Raw genomic sequence first — 18,849 nt, 5'->3', positions numbered from 1 at the left:
CAGGACAAGAACACAAAACAAGCCAGCATGGCTGAGCAGAATAAATCCCTCCCTATTGGCTTTGGAGCACAAAATCCTTTGTGCTCATGGCTTTCCTGGAGGGAAGCAGGGTGGTGGGCTAAATGGAGCCGCGGAATGCAAATCTGCAGTGAAAATACGAGCCAGGCAAGGAGACAGGTCACGCTGTGATATTTCTATCTCTACTGCTTTACGAAGGGGTTCTCCTGTTTACCCGCTGGGTCACCTAGAGCAAGTCCCTCAGTCTCATGGTTTTCGATTTCTTCATCTGGAGAAGCAAGAGGTGAGAATCCAGCTGATCTCTGAGGTCCTGTTAGCTACAGGGATTCTCTGAGTCACTCCTGCATGGGTGGGTCCTGTTTGGTCCATGAGGGTGTCTATGCCATCCAGTTACACCATCAGCCTTTACCCCTTCCCTACATGTGAAACGTGGCCTCCTGTCTAGAAATCACCCAACAGAAGGCAGACATGAGAACCCCTGGGCCCCCTACATCCAGGAACCATGGTGGGGAGCAGAGAACCCCCGAGGGACACGGGGGTGTGACCTCAGGTCCCTGCTGTCTACTCTTAATCCCCTCACTTCTCTTTTCACACAATCCAACAGTCATTCTGGGGCCGGAAAGCCTTTCCCCCTCTACTGTGCCTCTTCTGTGTGAACATTCTGCCAGTGCAAACCTTGTCCCATTTATGAAATTATTATTGGCCACCACATCCCAGACCACCCACAGTGGGCCTTTAACAACCTGAGTTTTTACCCCTGATGCCATTCGAAATTTACCCGGAGTCCAACACCAGCTGGACAGTCTATAAAAAAATATTCAAAATGAGCTATAACAAGACTTCCTTTGTAGTTTCTAGCCCATGAGCCACTAGGCCCAAAGGGAATGAACATGTAACTGTATAGTTGGACAAGTAATATTTATAAAATTCGAACTCGGCAAATATCCAGTAGACCAGCATGGCTTTCGAGATGGTGAGAGAATATATATCTACGGGTGAGCGCGATCTTTTTTATCAAAACGTGATTTTGAGCTTTTATTTCCGGTCACCTTTTATTTCCTGATCTTTTTAAGAAGATTGGGTTCTAGTGGTTTCTTTTAAAAAATAAGGACCATTTTTAACTCTGGGGCAACTGAATACTTTAGTTTCTTGTCAAAGAAATCCAAGCTCTGTCTTCTGCGAAGCAGGGAACGACTAGTAAATCTCTATATTGTTACTCCAAGCTTTATTGTGTCATCTGGAGTACTCTGGAGTTCTTGTTTCTTCACTTGCTTTAATAGAATTTGAAGAGGGCTGGGAACTGTGAGTGGTCTTGTCTTGCTCTAGGCATTTGCTTTCTTTTGCCATAAAAAGAAAACACGCCAAATTAGCATAGGAGGAAAGTGCCTGGAGGAGAGCCAATGCTCATGAAATAAAGGATATGTTTTGCCTCTGATTTGGTTCAACAAGTAAAATTGGTTTTACTGGCTCAATAAACGCTGAGGGTAATAAGCATCTGGGAGAGTTTAAGGTTTCCATGAGCTAGGTACATTCGGAGGTGAGGGGCAGAGATGAATGCCAAGCATGTAAGGGTACCCCAAAAGGCGCCGCTCAAATGGTCTTATTGAGCAGGGGCAATATTTGTTGTTTATTTGTTCTAAGTGTGGTCCTGAGAAGCAAGAAGATACAAAATCCAGGCAAGAGTTCAAACTCACATAGACATCCAAGATCTCATTAGTGGGACCTTCGGCCAAAAAGGACTCTCCGGCAGTGCTCGAAATCTCATTTGGTCGCTTGTATGTGAACATGGTCCCTCCTCCTTCATATTTTCCAGGCCGGTCAATTGCCCAGTTCCCGTTGATGATGGAGCGGCCAGAACGACTTCGCAAGGCTGTTGAGAAAAATGAGAGTCCTCAGGTAAGCCCAGGCGTGCACAAGAAATTGACTGCCCCCTACTTGCTGGCTATTCATTCATCAGGTTTGTCATTATGATCCACTATGTGCAGGGCACTGGCCTAGGCCCTGGAGCAGGATGAGGCATCTAGATCACAGCCCTTTGGGCTTCGTCACTTCTTCAACCCACTTCAATCCCTTCTACCACTTGGACTTAGTCTAGAAAGGAAGGGTGGGAGTGGCTAGGAGAGAAGAATGTGGAAAATGTGAGACAGGAGAAAGTTAGAGGTGGAAGATAAAGGGGTGGGGAAGGGAAACTGTGTTCTATCCCATTATCTAGGTGAGAGGTTGCACATTGGCAGCTCATGAGCTGCTTTTGGCCCACAGATGGAATTATTTTAGCCATTGTAGTGTTCTTTTTTTGTAAATAATTGAAACCAAATTTAAGAATTGGGAGATTTCACATAAAAATTTTAGAGTTCTAGCTTCTCTTGTAAAACAAGAAGACATGTTAACCTTGGCTCCACATTCTCTCATGGCAGCAGTCATGGCGCTGAGGAGGAATGCCTGTGTTAGATGGGGCCTGCGTGCTCTGGCTTGCCCTACTCCCCACCGCTCCCTAATGCTCCCCAACACTGAGGCTAAGTCTCAGTTTATTACCCATTTATTTATGAATATAGATTATTTATTCCATTTATGATCATGCTGAATTAATATTTTCCTTATAGAATAGAAATTTTCTTACAATTCTTCCTACTGGTATGTCTACTAAAAGTGGCAAAGCTAAAGACAGGCTAAAAGGGTCACAGGACTTTCTCCTACTTGGTCATCTTCATTCATTTGTACTACCTGACTTCTGTGGACTTTTGAGGACGTAGCTATGTTACCTACTCCCACATAAACTGTCAGAATTCATCTTCACAACATTGCTAAGCGGATGTGCATCCTTATCTTTCAGAACATGGTTCAAGTCTGAGAAGGAAGTTGTTCAAGTTCATGAAGATAAGTGACAGAACAGCTATTTGGAGTCCAATAACAGTGGACTCAGGAGGGAGGTAAGAACGGAGAAGAGGGGCAAGGAACAAGGTGTTAGGGTTATTGAGAGAAGGAAGGACAGCATCTGAGAGCAGGCTTGACTCCCTTGGACATTTGGTACCTTGAAACCCACAAGCGAATGGCAAATTGTGTTTAAAGGAGATCCCACTTTAAGTGGCATGGTCAACAGTGGGCCTGTGACAGTCACCGGCTCTGTGTACTTCCAATTTACATAGTTAGTAAACTTAATGTTTTTACAATGTATTATGAAAAAAATTCACACATAAACGAAAGTAGTGAGAAGGGTATAATAGATCTCCATGTACCCATCCCATCACCCAGCTTCAATAATTATCAACTCCTGGCTTAGCTTGTTTCGCTTTGCAAATCCCAGACACTACTTATCCTTACATTTTTCAGTAGGTGTCTCTAAAATATAAGGACTCTTTGTTTCTGAAAGCCAGTTTCAGCAGCGTTTTCTACAATGGGGCTTCCCAGGCCTGCAGAGTCAGAAGCTGTTCCGAGAGGTGGAAGAGCCCCCAAGGTTGAGGTGGCCTCCCCTGCAGACTCTATCCCTGGCTGGCTTGTTGCCATGGCTCCTGGGAGACCACAGCTGTGGAACATCAAATACCAAATTAGAAAATCACTTCAGCTTACTGAGTGGCAAGGAAGGGTCAAGAGTAGAGGTTGAGGATGAATAGGTTTGTGGCTGTTTTCTCTCAAAACCACACTTCTTGAGAGTGGTCCATACGGTGTCTCCGTGTTTTCACTTCCCATTCATTTCTCAGTCATCTCCAGTCTGACTCCTGCCCCCATTATTTCACTGAAACAATTCAAATGAACGTCACCGGGACCTCCATGTTGCCCAATCCAATGGGCATTTTCCAGCCTTCCTCTTATTAGATGTCTCAAAAGCATTTGGCACTACTGGCTGCTCCATTCTATTTGAAACCTTCTTTCACTGGTTTCTGGGACACCTCACTCAGCTGGTTTTCCTCCTGCTCTTGGGCTGCTCACCTGTTCTTTCTTTTTTGTCTCATCTTTCTCTACTCGGCCATTAAATGTTAGTGTTCCTTAAGGCTTCAGAGTAGACCTGATTTGGGTGCTGTACTCCTTTCATGGGTGATTGCATCTTTGCTCATGGCTTTAATTACTATATTCCAGTGACTTCCATATTTATGTCTCCAATCCAGACTTTTCCTCTGGTTCCAGGCTTATGGAATTTTAGTTCCCTGACCAGGGATTGAACCCAGGTCCTCAGCAGTGAGAGTGTGGAGTCCTAACCACTGTACCACGAGGGAATTCCCTGGTCCCAGACTTTTATACCTAATTAGCTATTTGACAGCTTCACTCAGATGTGTTGTGTAAGCCTGAATTCATCCTTGACCTCTTCCAGTATTTCTTTTTTTAATTGAAGTATAGTTTATTTACAATATTATATTAATCTCAGGTTTACGGCATAATGAGTCAGTATTTTTACATATTATACTCTCTCTCTCCTCTCCCCTTTGGTAACCTCTAGTTTGTTTTCTATGCCTGTGAGTCCATTTCTGTTTTGCATATATCATTCATTTATATTATTTTTTTAGACTCCACATATAACTGATATCATATAGTGTTTTTCTCTGTCTGACGTATTGCACTAACATAATATTCTCTAACTCCACTCATGTTGCTGCAAATGGAAGAATTTCATTCTTTTTATGGCTGAGTAATATTATATATATATATATATATATGTAATGGAATATATATATATATCACATCTTCTTTATCCATTCATCTGTTGACAGGCACTTGGTTTGCTTCCATATCTTGGCTATTGTTAATAGTGCTGCTATGTCCATACATCTTTTTGAATTAGTGTTTTAGTTCTTTTTGATGTATACCCAGGAGTAGAACTGCTGGATCATATGGTGGTTCTTATTTCAGGAAATGGTACCACCATCCATCTAATTAGGAACCTAGGAATCATCCTGGACACTTCCTCCCTTCCTTATCCCTTATATCCAATCCATCATCAAATTTTATTTGACCTTCTCCATATTTCTTGGACTCATCTACTTCTCTTCATGTCCACTGCCATAATCCAGGGCCAAGGTACCATTAGATTTCATATGGACTAACTCAAAAACCTTCTGACTGGTCTTCCTGTTTACCTTCTTTTCAGCCAGAGTGATCTTTTCAGAGTGCAGATTTGATAACCGACTGTGACTCAAAATCCTTCAATGCTTTCTATTTCTCTAGGAGAAGAACCCCTCAATCGTCAATGGGGTCAGGGCCCAGGTAATGTAGTCCAGCCTCATCTTGTGTCACTGTTATTCTTCTCTCTGTGCTCTGATCCCTGGCCTTCTTTTAGCTCATCTGATAACATCACATTCCCTCCAAAATGCTGTTCCTTCTTCCAGAAATGCTTTCCCTAACCACAAATCCTATTTGTTCTTTAGATGTCAGCTCCTTCAGGTAATCTTCTCCTACCCTCACTCCACGCCTCTCTCTTCTCACATGCTCTAAGAGATGCAAGAGCCTTTCCTTCAAGGCACTTGACTCAGTCTGTATGTATACCCATTCAGAGCATGACTTGGTTAATGTTTGTGTCCCAGTACTGTAAGCTCCCAAAGGGCAAAGACAGTGGTGTTTCCTCACCAACAATAGTGAGCTCTAGTGCCCAGCATACTGCTCACCATGTAGTAGGAACTTAATACTTACTGAATGCAAAAATATCTAGTAGAAAAAGGCAACAGCTCAAAAGAAAGACAGGCAAAGAATGATAAATAGGCAATGCACAGAAAACGAAATACAAATTCCATAAGCAAATGAAAAGATGCTCTACCTTACTTATAATTTAAGAAATGCAAGTCAAAACCACAATGAAATATTCTTGACCCACCAGATCAGCAAATGTTTAAAAAATTTAATACTGCCGGAATTGACATGTGTGTGAACAAGCAAGCACCCATGACATTGTTGGTGGGAATGTAAACCGATTCAACCTTGGAGGGCAGTTTGGTTACAATCTGTTCTCAGGTCAAGAGGATGTTTAAATGCCCATCCTCTTGACCTGAGCATTGTACTTCTAGGAAACTACTTGAGGGCTATCCTTCTATATGTGTACAAAAGTGTTTTTAATAAAGATATTCTCTGCAGACTGTTTTAACTTGAGAAAAACTAAGACCAACCTAAATATCCATTAGTAGAGGATTGCTTAAGTAAATTGTCACCCTGGATAATCATGCAATGGACTATCACGTGGCCCTAAAAATGATGAGGCAGGTCTGTGTACGTGGGTACGAAAAGAACTCTGTGATACATTAAAATAAAATTTTGATTTTCTTACTTGAATACTTTTTTTTTTTCTTCATTTTGGCTGCACAGTGGGCATGCGGGATCTTAGTTCCCCAATCAGGGATCGAACCCGCGCCCCCTGCAGTGGAAGCGTAGAGTCTTAACCACTGGACCGCCAGGGAAGTCCCTGTGATGTGCTTTTAAATAAAAACATATACATAGGGCTTCCCTGGTGGTGCAGTGGTTGAGAATCCTCCTGCCAATGCAGGGGACACGGGTTCGAGCCCTGGTCTGGGAAGATCCCACATGCCGCGGAGCAACTGGGCCCGTGAGCCACAACTACTGAGCCTGCGCGTCTGGAGCCTGTGCTCCGCAACAAGAGAGGCCGCGATAGTGAGAGGCCCGCGCACCGCGATGAAGAGTGGCCCCCGCTCGCCGCAACTAGAGAAAGCCCTCGCACAGAAACGAAGACCCAACACAGCCAAAAATAAATATAAATAAATTTATTTTAAAAAAAACCATACACATAAAACATGGAGACACACACAGAAAACATTTCAGGGAAAGATGGTTCTAAAACTGTTAACATTTGGGGACAGGAACTGGGGTTTAGGTTGGGATGGGAGATTAGAAGGGAGACATTTATTTCCCATTTTATATCTTTTTACTACCATTAAAAAATTTGTTTACCATATGCATATATTACTTTCTTACTTTCTTTAAAGCTTAAAATTTTTAATTAATATAAAGGACAAGGTACTATAGAAATACTACTAAGGGATATAAAGATTTTCCCTTTTTTTTACAGCTTCTCCTTAAAAGACCATTCAAAGCATCAAGAGCTCAGAATTAAGGTAGGTTCTGGCTAAGATTTTATTGCTTTTAATGGCAGTATTGTAGAAGGGGTTATTATCTGGAAACCAAAAAGTCCATTAAAGAACATCTGAAGTACTGTATGGGAGAGAGCATCAAAGGCCTCCCAGGAAATAAAACATTGGGATCCTGAATCTTTTTACCATCCACTACTGTTACCTGTACATTCCCTCTAAAGGTTTAGATGAATCTTTAATCATATAATAGCAAAGCATTAAAAAAAAAAAGCCACATCAGATTTTTAGTAAATACGGTCCTGATTCCATATGCCCACGGTTTAGCTTCTGAAATAGCTCCAAAACTAGCCCCTATCTGGCCTGGTCTTGCATATTGAAAACAGCTGCATCTACAACTTCTGTGCCTGTAAGCAGTTCCAGAGCTATTAATGGTGTCCAGAACTAGCCCACAAAAAGGTGCAGGTGACTCATGGTTCTTGCTAATGGGTGTGTTCACTGAAGGTCAAGCTTTGGCAGAGACTATTTGAAAGGCAACTTCACAACTATGCCAATAAGAGGAAATCTCCATTCTTGTTAGACATTTGGGTTTTATTCCAGTTTTAGTTGTCAACGCTGAGCATATATATTTGGCCTAAACTGTCTGCACCAATAATGCCTTTCTCCAAGGTTCATATAGGAATTGCTAATATATCCAAGCCCTGCTTCTCATATACCTTATCCCACCATCTTATTTTATTTTATTTTATTTTATTTTATTTTTATTTATTTTTGGCTGCATTGGGTCTTTGTTGCTGCGCATGGGGGGCTTTCTGTAGTTGCAGTGAGCGGGGGCTGCTCTTCCTTGCGGTGCGCGGGCTTCTCATTGTGGTGGCTTCTCTTGTTGCGGAGCATGGGCTCTAGGCGCGTGGGCTTCAGTAGTTGTGATGCATGGGCTTAGTTGCTCCGCGGCATGTGGGATCTTCCTGGACCAGGGCTCGAACCTGTGTCCCCTCCATTGGCAGGTGGATTCTTAACCACTGCGCCACCAGGGAAGACTTATCCCACCATCTTAATGCCCACTGTTGATGACCCAAACACTGGCTCCCACAATCAAATAAAGAAGGTGGTTTCCTTACAGCAAACAGATCACTGTGATCTAGAGGTCTGTTTCTTCCCTTGGAAATGAAGGTTAAGTTCCCGCTATCAACAAACTTCCAAGCTTCTTAATGTTTCACCCATTCTTAGAAGCTATTAGGGAAGCAGCACAACAAACTTAAGGGTGAAGGGGTCAGACATCACTGGCCATTGCCATGATGTAGCTGAAGGTTTGTAGTCCTGCCATTTTCAGTCTGGTCTATGAGCTTCCACAGAAGCCCACATATGGGCATGATCCCAAGTGAGTCTCAGAATATTTTAGCTAATCTAGATACCCTGAAAATGGAGCACAGCTATTCACTTCATACTACCACCATGGAGGGGTCTGTCAATTACATCTTTATTTTCACTAGCTTCCAACTGAAGTTTAGCATTCTTTCTATTATACATGTAGGCAACAAACCATAACAGTATTAGCAGTACTGTGGCTTTGTCACCAATAGAAATCACTTATCTATTCACAAGACATTACGGATGTTACAGATATTATGAAATATTGTTAAATAACTCATCACTATTTTAGAATTACAGTAGTTATTAGACCCTCCATGAGATTGCCTATTTTAATGTTAAAGGAGCATGTTACTATGTATAGTAAAAATTGGTTTTCTAAAGTGTTTTGATAATTACGTATAACTGGTTTCCTTTGGATTTTTCTGTATCTTATTTTATGGATTTAAAAACATTATTCTGAGAAGGCATCCACAGACTGCCAAGGGAGTCCATGGCACATAAAAGTGAAGAACATCTGGTCTAGTGATTTATGGTTTTCAAAGCACAAATGAACTCATAACATGAATGCCAATCCTATAGGGCAAGCAGGACACGTATTATCTTTATCATACAGATGAGGAAATAGGTTCAGGGAGATTAAGTTGTTTGCTCAAGGTCACAGACTATTTGGTAGCATTTAGGACTTGGACGTTGATGCTCTAATTCCACATTCATGCAATTACACCAGTAATTCTCAAAGTGTGGTCCTTGGACCAGCATCCCCTGGAAGCTGGTAGATACGTAGGTTCAGGCCAGCTGAATCAGAAACATGGGTGAGGTCCAGAATTCAGGTTCAGCAAGCCCTCCAGGTGGTTGTCGTGCATTTAAAGTTGGAGAAGCACTACGGTACACCTTCCTGCCCTCCTCTCTTATTTTTGAGTCCTGATCAAAAGAGACGCATTCTCAGTCGAGGGAGAAATGGTTTCACTTCTCATATACTGGCTTTGCCTGGGCAAAAGGGCCCACACTGAGAGGAGGGGAGCAAAAGGTCCAGTCTGGGGGTTGACACTTTATGTTCCTTCCACCCTACCACTGAAGCTCTCTCCATAGCACTCTCCCACCCTGTCTTCGAGCATTTAGGATTCCCAGAGCTGACTTTCCCATGGATTTCAAGTTACCAGCAAGCAATCCCAGAGGACACCTATCATCGTGTGACTTTACACACAAAGCATAAACCATTAAGGGTTTGGATTGTGACTAACCCTCGGGGTGTGTGTGTAGAAGACAGTCCAATTCAACTCAACAAAAAATTATATCAAGACACTGAGTAAGCCCAGGTACTGTACTGTTAAATCCTTGGATGCACAATTTTTTTCCCATTTTCCCATTACTGACACTGGATGGGTATTACAACAGAAAAGCAGTAGTTGTCAGGCAGATGATTAAGTCCTGATAGAGTTGTCATTTCCTGAACACGTGTGAATTTGGTCCGATTAAGTCATTTCAGTTGAGTTAATTGCATTGGCAACCCAATTTATAGCTGTATTAAATTTAAAAAATAGGATATAACTCACATATAGTAAAGTATTTAAATTATAAGTTTATAGCTTGATGATTTTTTTATATCTGTATTATGCCTGTGTTACTACTACCTGGATAAAATACAGAACATTCCAGCCCCCCACAAGTCTCCTTCCTGTCCCCTCAGAGTCTTTACCCCATCCTCACAAGTCTCGAATGTTGCCACTACTCTGCTGTCTAGAGCCACAGTTTCCCTGTTTTTGAATTTCATGTAAATGGAATAATAACATATATATTCTTTTGCACTGGACATCTTTTACTTAACTTGATGCCCATGAGACTCATCCACTTTGTTGCATTTATCAGTAGTTCATTCTTTTTCATAGCAATTTAGTATCATATAAATATGCCACGATTTACTTTTCTATTGTTGATTGACTTTTGGGTGTTTCCAGTTTTTGGCTCCTTTGGGTAAAGCTGCTATAAAACATTCTTGTATGTTTTTGGTGGACATAAGTTCTCATTTCTGTTGGGAATATACCCAGAAGTAGAATTGCTGTGCTAAAGGCATATGTATGCTTAGTTGCAGTAGGCACTGCCAAACATTTTTCCAAAGTGGCTGGACTTGTTGTTGGGAGCCAGGGATCTCACTGTGGAAAAGGAGGCATACAAATATGGAAAGGGGGAAGGCAACACAGAACACTGTGGGGCATGGATTTAAATTTAAGATATCAGTGTGAATTCATAATTTTGAAATCATGTATATGTAGGTATATGTGCATGTTTATATGTACACCGTACATATGTATACGTATGTGAGTATGTGTATTTTTGTTATGCGTTTGCATATGTATACATACATGCATATATTTCCTAGCTCTGTCTGCTAAGAGGGCTAAGAAGCAGAGACACCCCACTAGCAATAAGCAAACCCTGCACCTTAATCTTGGTCTCTAATACCATTCCCCATGAAAAGGCACCCTTATTTGGAGAAATGACTAGTTCCAGGGATGGGGCAGGGTAGGTATAAGATAAGCCTGGAAGTAAGGAAGTGTTCACAAAGACGATGGGGACATGTCACAAGGACATAGGAGTCACCTTGAAGAAGCTCCTATTGGCCACATCTGAGACAGTTTGAGCACCCAAATAAGTATGGTAACAAATTACAAATTACTGAAAGAAAAGGAAATTCATGAGCTCATACCAATAATAAGTAGATAAATAAATACATGGGGGAGAAGGGAGGGCTCTTGCTTATGAAAAATTTCAAGGGCCGACTGGTAAATATAGAGAGAGTGCTGGAGTTGGAAAATCATTTTGCAATCGTCATGGTAAAGATTGGATCAGCCAGAAATCATCAACACACCTTGGGGGGAAATTTTGCTGTGGAGCAAGATATTCCAGTGGTCTTGTCAGCCCCTCAGACTGCTTATTAGTTGCAAGGGAGAAAAAAGAAAGAGTAATTATCCAGTGAAGAAACTGGGCAACACTTTACCAGGTGATCAAAATGAACAGCACCAGTGAGAAAAGGTAGACGCTGTGTATCTCCTGACGTGGTACCTTGCAAAGGGCGCACCACCCCTAACCCAGGGTTCAGCTGAGAGTGTATAACGTTAATCTAGTCACGAGAAACATCAGACAGCGAGGAACATTTTAATTTTTTTAAGGGTGGGGGACTGTATTCTTAAAAAATGTCAGTATGATAAAAGACAAAGTCTGTGGAAACATTAGAGATTAAACGAGGAGAGGTAGAAATGTCAAATGAATGTAGTACCTAGCCTAGATTTCCTCCTGAACTGGAGGAAGGAAAGTGCTATAAAGGACATTATTAGATCAACTGACAAAACTGGAGTATGGACGGTAAATTAAATACTTGTAAATGTTGTGTCAACGTAAATGTGTGAAGTTGCAGGCTATCCTGTGGTTACGTAAGAGAGTATTCCCATTCTTAGCAAATACTCACTGAAACTGGGGTATTTGTGGATAAAGGGCTGTGGTACACGTAACTTACCCTCAAATGGTTCAGAGGGAAAAACTACAGGTGACTCTGAATAAGTAAACACAGGGGTTCTCTGTACTATTTTAACTTTTGCAACATTTATTCAATAATTTGAATTCAAATTATTTCCACATAAAAACTTTTTTTAAAAACACAAGATGACTCCTTCGCCCCCAGATACTCACACCTGGGTCGCATCTCCCCATTGATTTGGATTTAATTGGTTGAGGTACAGCTTGCACAGTGAGTGATTTAAAAGCTCCCAGGTGATACTAATGTACAGCCAGGACTGGATTAGATAACAGAATTTCCAAAGCAGAAGTAGGTGCCACTGTTTCCTGCATCCTGAACCACAAGTGTGTTTCTCCCCATCTATTTTTCTAAAGTTTTGAGCTAACGTTCAGTGGATAACTTCTAGAAATACATAATGTGATGAAGGGGAAACAACATGTATAATCAAACAAGAAGTTCAGACAAAGCCCCAGTATTCTCTAATGTGCTTTGAACGTGTACTGATAGGTAAGAGATTGTCATACTGAGTGAAGTAAATCAGACAGAGGAAGACAAATATCATATGATATCACTTATATGCGGAATCTCAAAAAATGGTACAAATGAACTTATTTAGAAAACAGAAATAGAGTCACAGATGTATCAGTAGAAAACAAACTTATGGCTACTGGGGGAAAGGGATAAACTGGGAGATTGGGATTGACATGTACACACCACTATATATATAATAGATAACTATATATAAAATAGATAACTAATAAGGACCTACTGTATAGCACAGGGAACTCTACTTGATACTCTGTAATGACCCATATGGGAAAAGAATCTAAAAAAGAGTGGATATATGTATATGTATAACTGATTCACTTTGCTGTACACCTGAAACTAACACAACATTGTAAATCAACCATACGCCAATAAAAATTAATTAAAAAAACATGCTGTAGGGAGACCATGTGCACAGATCACACAAAACATTCTGTCACTGTGATGCTCTACAGAACTGCCAAAGACCAAAAGTGGTGCAAAAGAAGTTTTAGGATCTGGGTATGAAGAAGGCTTAGAGTGCAACGTCGATGCAACTTTGAAAGAAGTAGCATCTGTAAATAAATATATGTTATGGCTGGTTTCTATTATTAAGTTTATTTCCCTGAACTATATGTGTATATACCTGCCTCCCTTGATAGAAGGTGAGTGCTTTAAAGGCAGATACTGTGACATGTACATGTTTGCCCCACTACTTAGCTCTTGCTTGGCACTCAATAAATGCTTATTGAATAGAAGTAAATTATGAGGTGTATTGTTCCTTTTTTTTTTTTTGGCTGCGTCGGGTCTTTTCGTTGTGGCATGTGGGAACTTTCGTTGGGGCACGCGGGCTCCTCTGTAGTTGTGGCGCGTGGGCTCCAGAGCATGTGGGATCTGTAGCTGCGGCACACCGGTTCTGTAGTTGTGGTGCATGAGCTTAGCTGCCCTGCGGCATGTGGGATCTTAGTTCCCCGACCAGAGATCGAACCCACATCCCCTGCATTGGAAGGCGGATTCTTAACAACTGGACCACCAGGGAAGTCCTTGTATTGTTCCGATCTATCTTATTTTTACTTTGGAGTTCAGATAAGAGGCTCTTGAAAACTCCTTGAAGTCCTGCTTTTATCTAGATGTTCCTGTTTAAGAATTTCAATCTCAAAAATGTCCTCCATTCCTCCTGGTCAAAATGGTAAATGCATGCAGTGATGCCTAAAAATTCTGTTGAAAAAAAAATGACAACAAAAAAAAAGCAACATCTCTCTTTGGGTAGATCCAGGTCCAGTCTGATAAAATGTCCAGATTATGGTTTCTGTTAAACAAATATACACACATATCACACTGATTTTTCAGTTCAGATTACTTTGGCATTTTGAGTTTGGAAAGAATTGAACCTGTGTGATTTTCTACAACATGATGTAACACATTTGGACTGAAAATCAGAGTATCAGAGAAAGAAGGCTGGCTTTCTCTTTGGCACTGTGTGATTACAGGTTGTGAGGGGTTTGAATAAAGGGAACTGCCAAGTCTGTTATTTAATTGCTAAATTATGGCTAAGTACAGCTAATTCTCTTTCTTTACAATATTAACATTTGATTTATTTTGACTCCAAATTTCCTTTGAATGCTTACTAACTATAAAGAAAGTTTGTGTATTTTTAAGCCCCAAATAATGTTGTATGAAATAGATCCTATCTATGGTTTAAGTAAGATAATAAGCTAAGCAAAGAGGTATTGGGGGGCTGTAAAGGTAAGACACAGCCCACAACTTTGGGAGCTTGGACACATACTAATATGACGTGAATAGAGAGACTGGTAAAATTTCCATGGGGGGGTGCAGAGGATCACAGCAGGGGGTGTTGGTGGTGTCTGAGCTGGAATTTGCAGGGTGAGAAGCAGTTCACCAGGCAGAGGATGGCGGGGTAGGGGGAGGAATTCATGGGAGAACAGAGAAGGACGTGGACCAAGGCAGAGGCCAGAAGAGGCCTGACCTTGGAGGGGTGGGGGACAGTCTGGTGTGGTTAGAGAAGGGGCATCATGGGGTGCTGGGGGCTGGAGTAGAGTGGGGTGGGGGTGTGGAGTGAGAGCCCCTGGAGGTGAGGTGGGAAGTGACTGCTGTGGGCAGACTGTGAGGGCTGGATGATGGGCACTGGGGAGCCATGAAAGGTTTTTGATCAGGAGAGGAACAGCTGAGATCTGGTTTTAGGAGAGAACACTGGCTGCTGAATAGGAGAGGCCCCAAAGTTCACGACCACCACAGTTTCTGAGCGTCCACCATGCCTCATGGGCAGCCCCAGCTCTGCCACTGCAGCCATCTGGGGCCACCTCTCTTCTCTAGGCTGAATTGTCTACCCCCCACGAGCAGGGGGGACCTCCCTGCCCTTTAGAAGGAATTCCAGGGGCCTAGTTACTCTAACAGGTCTCATTATAGCTCAGTTCATCTAGAGATAAACCCGATATCTTTCTCACCCTAAATGAACTTGCTTCCTAACTCCTCCTCCTTTTAAAAAAGAATTATTCTCCCACTACTCAGATTCAAGTTTTGGCAATCATCTTTGGTTTTTCCTTGTTTTTCTCTCTCCTTTCTCCTCCTGCCTAGTCCCCTCCCCACATTCAAGTTCGGTTTGCCTCCCCCCTGGACCACGGCAGAAGTTTGATCATGGATCTCCCTGCATGCTACCCTAGATTGATCTTCGTAAAATACCCCTTTCCTCCTGTTCCTCCCCTGCCTCCAAATTTCCATGCCTAAAGGATAAAGCCCACCCTCCCCTGATTCACAATCAATGTCTTGTGTGATTTGACCCTGCCTTCAACCATCTTGCACAGCCCCCTTGTCTTTTCAATCAAGTATGGAAAATGTCGGTAATTTGTATCTGAGATTTAAAAAAATCCTACTGTGTTTTTTCATAGGGCAGGAGCCCTGTCTTATTTAGTATGTGACAAAAGGACACTCAGTAGACGTTGTCGAATAAAGCTAGCATCCCCTTCTCATCCTGAGGGTCTTACTCAAGAGCTGCTCTCTCTTGCTTCTAACCTCTTAACCCTAATCTTAGTGTCCATGCCCTGTTTTTTTTGAGGCTCAATCAATGGCTGTCTTGATTGTTTTACTATTCTTAATGCTGCATCTAAGCTCCCAAGATTTTTTTTAACCTCAGGAGCAGAAAGTTGAATTAATCAGTCTCCTCAGCTCAGGACATTTTTGCTGTACAAGGCCTGCCTCTCTTGTCTTATTTTATTTTCCCCTTCACACTGGATTCTCACTGACATCACCCCTTGCCTGTCCTAACCAGCACCTACACTAATGTGATACGTATGTGTGTGTATAATATTAATACATATGCCACTTTTTCCCCAACAAACCTGTTTTTAAGATTCAAGCATAAACTTGAATCCAATGAAAAGATGGAAGATCTTGTGGGAAATTCCAAACAACCAGTCTAATAGCATTTTCACCCCTTTTATTCTTTTCTTTTTTTAAAGCCTTTTTCGCTGAAGTATAGTTAATTTACAATGTTGTTGGACTTCCATGGCGGTCCAGTGGTTAAGACTCTGTGCTTCCATTGCAGGGGGCACTGGTTCGGTCCCTGGTTGGGGAAGTTCTGCATGCCGTGCGGTGTGGCCAAACCAAAAAAACTAAAAATCAATGTTGTGTTAGTTTCAAGTGTACAGCAAAGTGATACAGTTATGTGTATGTAATATATATATGTATACACATACAGACACTTTCTTTTTCAGATTCTTCCGGTGGGGGGGAGAGATAAATTAAGAGTTTGGGATTAACACATACACACTACTTTTTTGCTGAGGGTTCCAAGATGATGGTACTAATTCAATCCTTACTAGTGAATTGGTAATGGCAGAAGTTAATCTAAAACGCATAGGATGTACTTAGATGTAATGTAATATAAGAGTTTTATTGCAGAGACACAAACGAACCCAAACCCTTTTGTTGTCTGAGTATGGGAACACTGAGCGATAAATGCATATCAATTTCAGTGTCCTCTGAAAGCAAACACAAGGAAAGAAATTCCTATTTAATTACTTTGTTGAGCTATGGTTCTTGCACTTGATACTCCCCTGAGACTGAATCACTTACGTCTTTGGAGTTATAAGGGTTATACAGTTAATGATGGCAGCTTGTCCGTCCATTAGGTGAACAGGTAGGAAACATTTTCCCATGATAATAATTTAAAACATTTTTAGATGAAACCAAATGGATACTAACTAGGATGCAAAACCACATTTGGGAGATAAAACACAAAATTTCAAAGACATTTGGACTTGGCAGTAGAACAACCTTGGGCTACCTTGTTAGTGTCAGGTAAGTATTAACTTTCCTCAGTACTAAGGGCTTAAAGGAAAGTCTAAGAAGCACTGGTGAAGTGGATTTATCTCTAAATCATCTTGAGAATTTGAAAATAGCATTTAAATTTTCTCTAACACACATCCATCTTCTGCTAGGCTCCTCTACTTTATAATCTCAGTTTACTTAAAAATAACTTTTAAAAAAATGGAAAATGTCAAACATATAATATTAAGAGTAAACAAAGCAGTATAATAAATTCTCATGTACCTATCATCAAGCTTCAGGAATTATCAACATTCAGCCATTCTTCATTATACCTCTCTAATTGCTTCCTTATCTTTTTTGCTTTTCAACCCTTCTCTTAGGGGAGATAGACTTGTTCTTTCCCCTGGAAGTATTCACTCAATTCAGATTTCAAGAATAGAGCAGATTTATCTTTTTTTACTTCTCTGATTTAATTCCCTTTCCAAATTGGGTTAAGGAATGCAAGGTGGAGCTCAGAATGGAATTTGCCCAAATTTGCCCATTTGGGCACTGTCCCTGCACTTGGGGTATTGAGCACCAAGTGATGATGGGGTCCAGTTAGGGCAGCACAGAGCTAGAGCTATGGTTCTCAAAGTGTGAATCCTGAGCCAACAGCCACAGCATCGGAGAACTTGTTAGAAATGCAGACTCTCAGGCCCCATATCAGACCTCCTGAACTTGAATCCCTGGAAGTGGGGCCCAGAAATGGGTGTTTTAACAAGCCCTCCTGGTGATTCTATTGCACACTCAAGTTTGATAATCACCACTCTATAGGTTAGGTCAACTTGAGACATGGACAACTGTTAAGAATCAGGGATGTGATACCCAATCTGTGTTCTCCAAATGCCTGTGTGTGTGTGTGTGTGTGTGTGTGTGTGTGTACATGCACACACACCCCCCCCACACACAAACACACTTGCATATAAGCATATTCTTATTTAAAATAGCCTAAAACTTATTTCTACCTGAAAAATGGGATACGAGCTTGAGAAAGATATTAACAAATGAGGCAAAACGTAAGCATCCTTGTTGCTATATTTAATCTTATTAATTTTGCTTTTAAATTTTATTATAAGTCATAGGCAGTGGACATCGCTGAAGCTTACCCATTTTAGATATTAACCCATCCTGAAACTCCCTTCATGCCTGCTACAGGAATTAAGACAGTGTGGTATTAGAGAAAGGATAGACACATAGATCCATTGAACAGAATAGAGTCTCAAAGTAGACCCGCACAACTGTGGCCAATTGACTTTTGACCAAGTTGCAAAGGAATTCAATGGAGAAAAGGTAGTCTTTTAAACAAATGATGCTTTAACAGTTGCACATCTATATGCAAAAAAATGAACTTCAACCTATACTTCCCACTTTACACAAAAATTAAATCAAAATGGATCATAGAATTCCATGTGAAATGTAAAACTATACAACTTTTAGAAGAAATATAGGATAAAACTTTTATGACCTTGGGTTAGGAGAAGAGTTCTTAGATACTATACCCAAAGCTGGATCCATAAAGGAAAACACTGATAAACTGGACTTCATCAAAATTAAAAAGTTTTGCTTTGTGAAAGACTCTGTATTTATTCTATATCCAAGATATATAAAGAACTCTTGAAATTCAACAGTAAGAAAACAAAAATCCACTTAGAAATTGGGGGAAGGATTTGAACAGAGACCTTACCAAAGAAATATAAAGGTTGTATATAAGCACATTGATTTCCTCAATTGTTTTCCTATTTTCAATTTCACTGATTTCTGCTCTTATCTTGATTATTTTCTCCCTTCTGCTTGCTTTGGGTTTCATTTGCTCTTCTTTTCCTACTTTCTCAAGGTTTAAGATTAAATTACTGATTTGGAATCTTTCTTCTTTTCCAATATAAGCACTTAACACTATAAATTTCCTCTAAGTACTGCCTTAGCTACATCCCACAAGTTTCAACATGTTGTATTTTCACTTTCATTCAGTTCAAAATATTTTCTAAGTTCACGTGAAATTTTTGTCATTTTATTTCCATGTATTGTTAAACTTCAAATATTTGAGAAATTTCCAGATCTCTTTTGATTACTGATTTCTAG

At 40.9% G+C, this 18,849-nt stretch overlaps 1 protein-coding gene across 2 annotated transcripts in view; it reads right to left on the bottom strand.

The window, feature by feature from the left end:
* Nucleotides 1-18,849, bottom strand: part of THSD4 (thrombospondin type 1 domain containing 4) — a 559,732-nt gene that overhangs the window by 32,631 nt on the left and 508,252 nt on the right. For both annotated transcript variants that reach the window (XM_068554826.1, XM_068554831.1), the window contains one exon: nucleotides 1,713-1,888. In XM_068554826.1, coding sequence (XP_068410927.1) covers nucleotides 1,713-1,888 — 176 coding nt within the window. The remainder of the gene's footprint in view (nucleotides 1-1,712; nucleotides 1,889-18,849) is intronic.

The sequence above is a fragment of the Eschrichtius robustus genome, chromosome 1, assembly GCF_028021215.1.
Source record: "Eschrichtius robustus isolate mEscRob2 chromosome 1, mEscRob2.pri, whole genome shotgun sequence".
Taxonomy (NCBI): domain Eukaryota; kingdom Metazoa; phylum Chordata; class Mammalia; order Artiodactyla; family Eschrichtiidae; genus Eschrichtius; species Eschrichtius robustus.
This window is presented reverse-complemented; position numbering and strand designations above follow the sequence as displayed.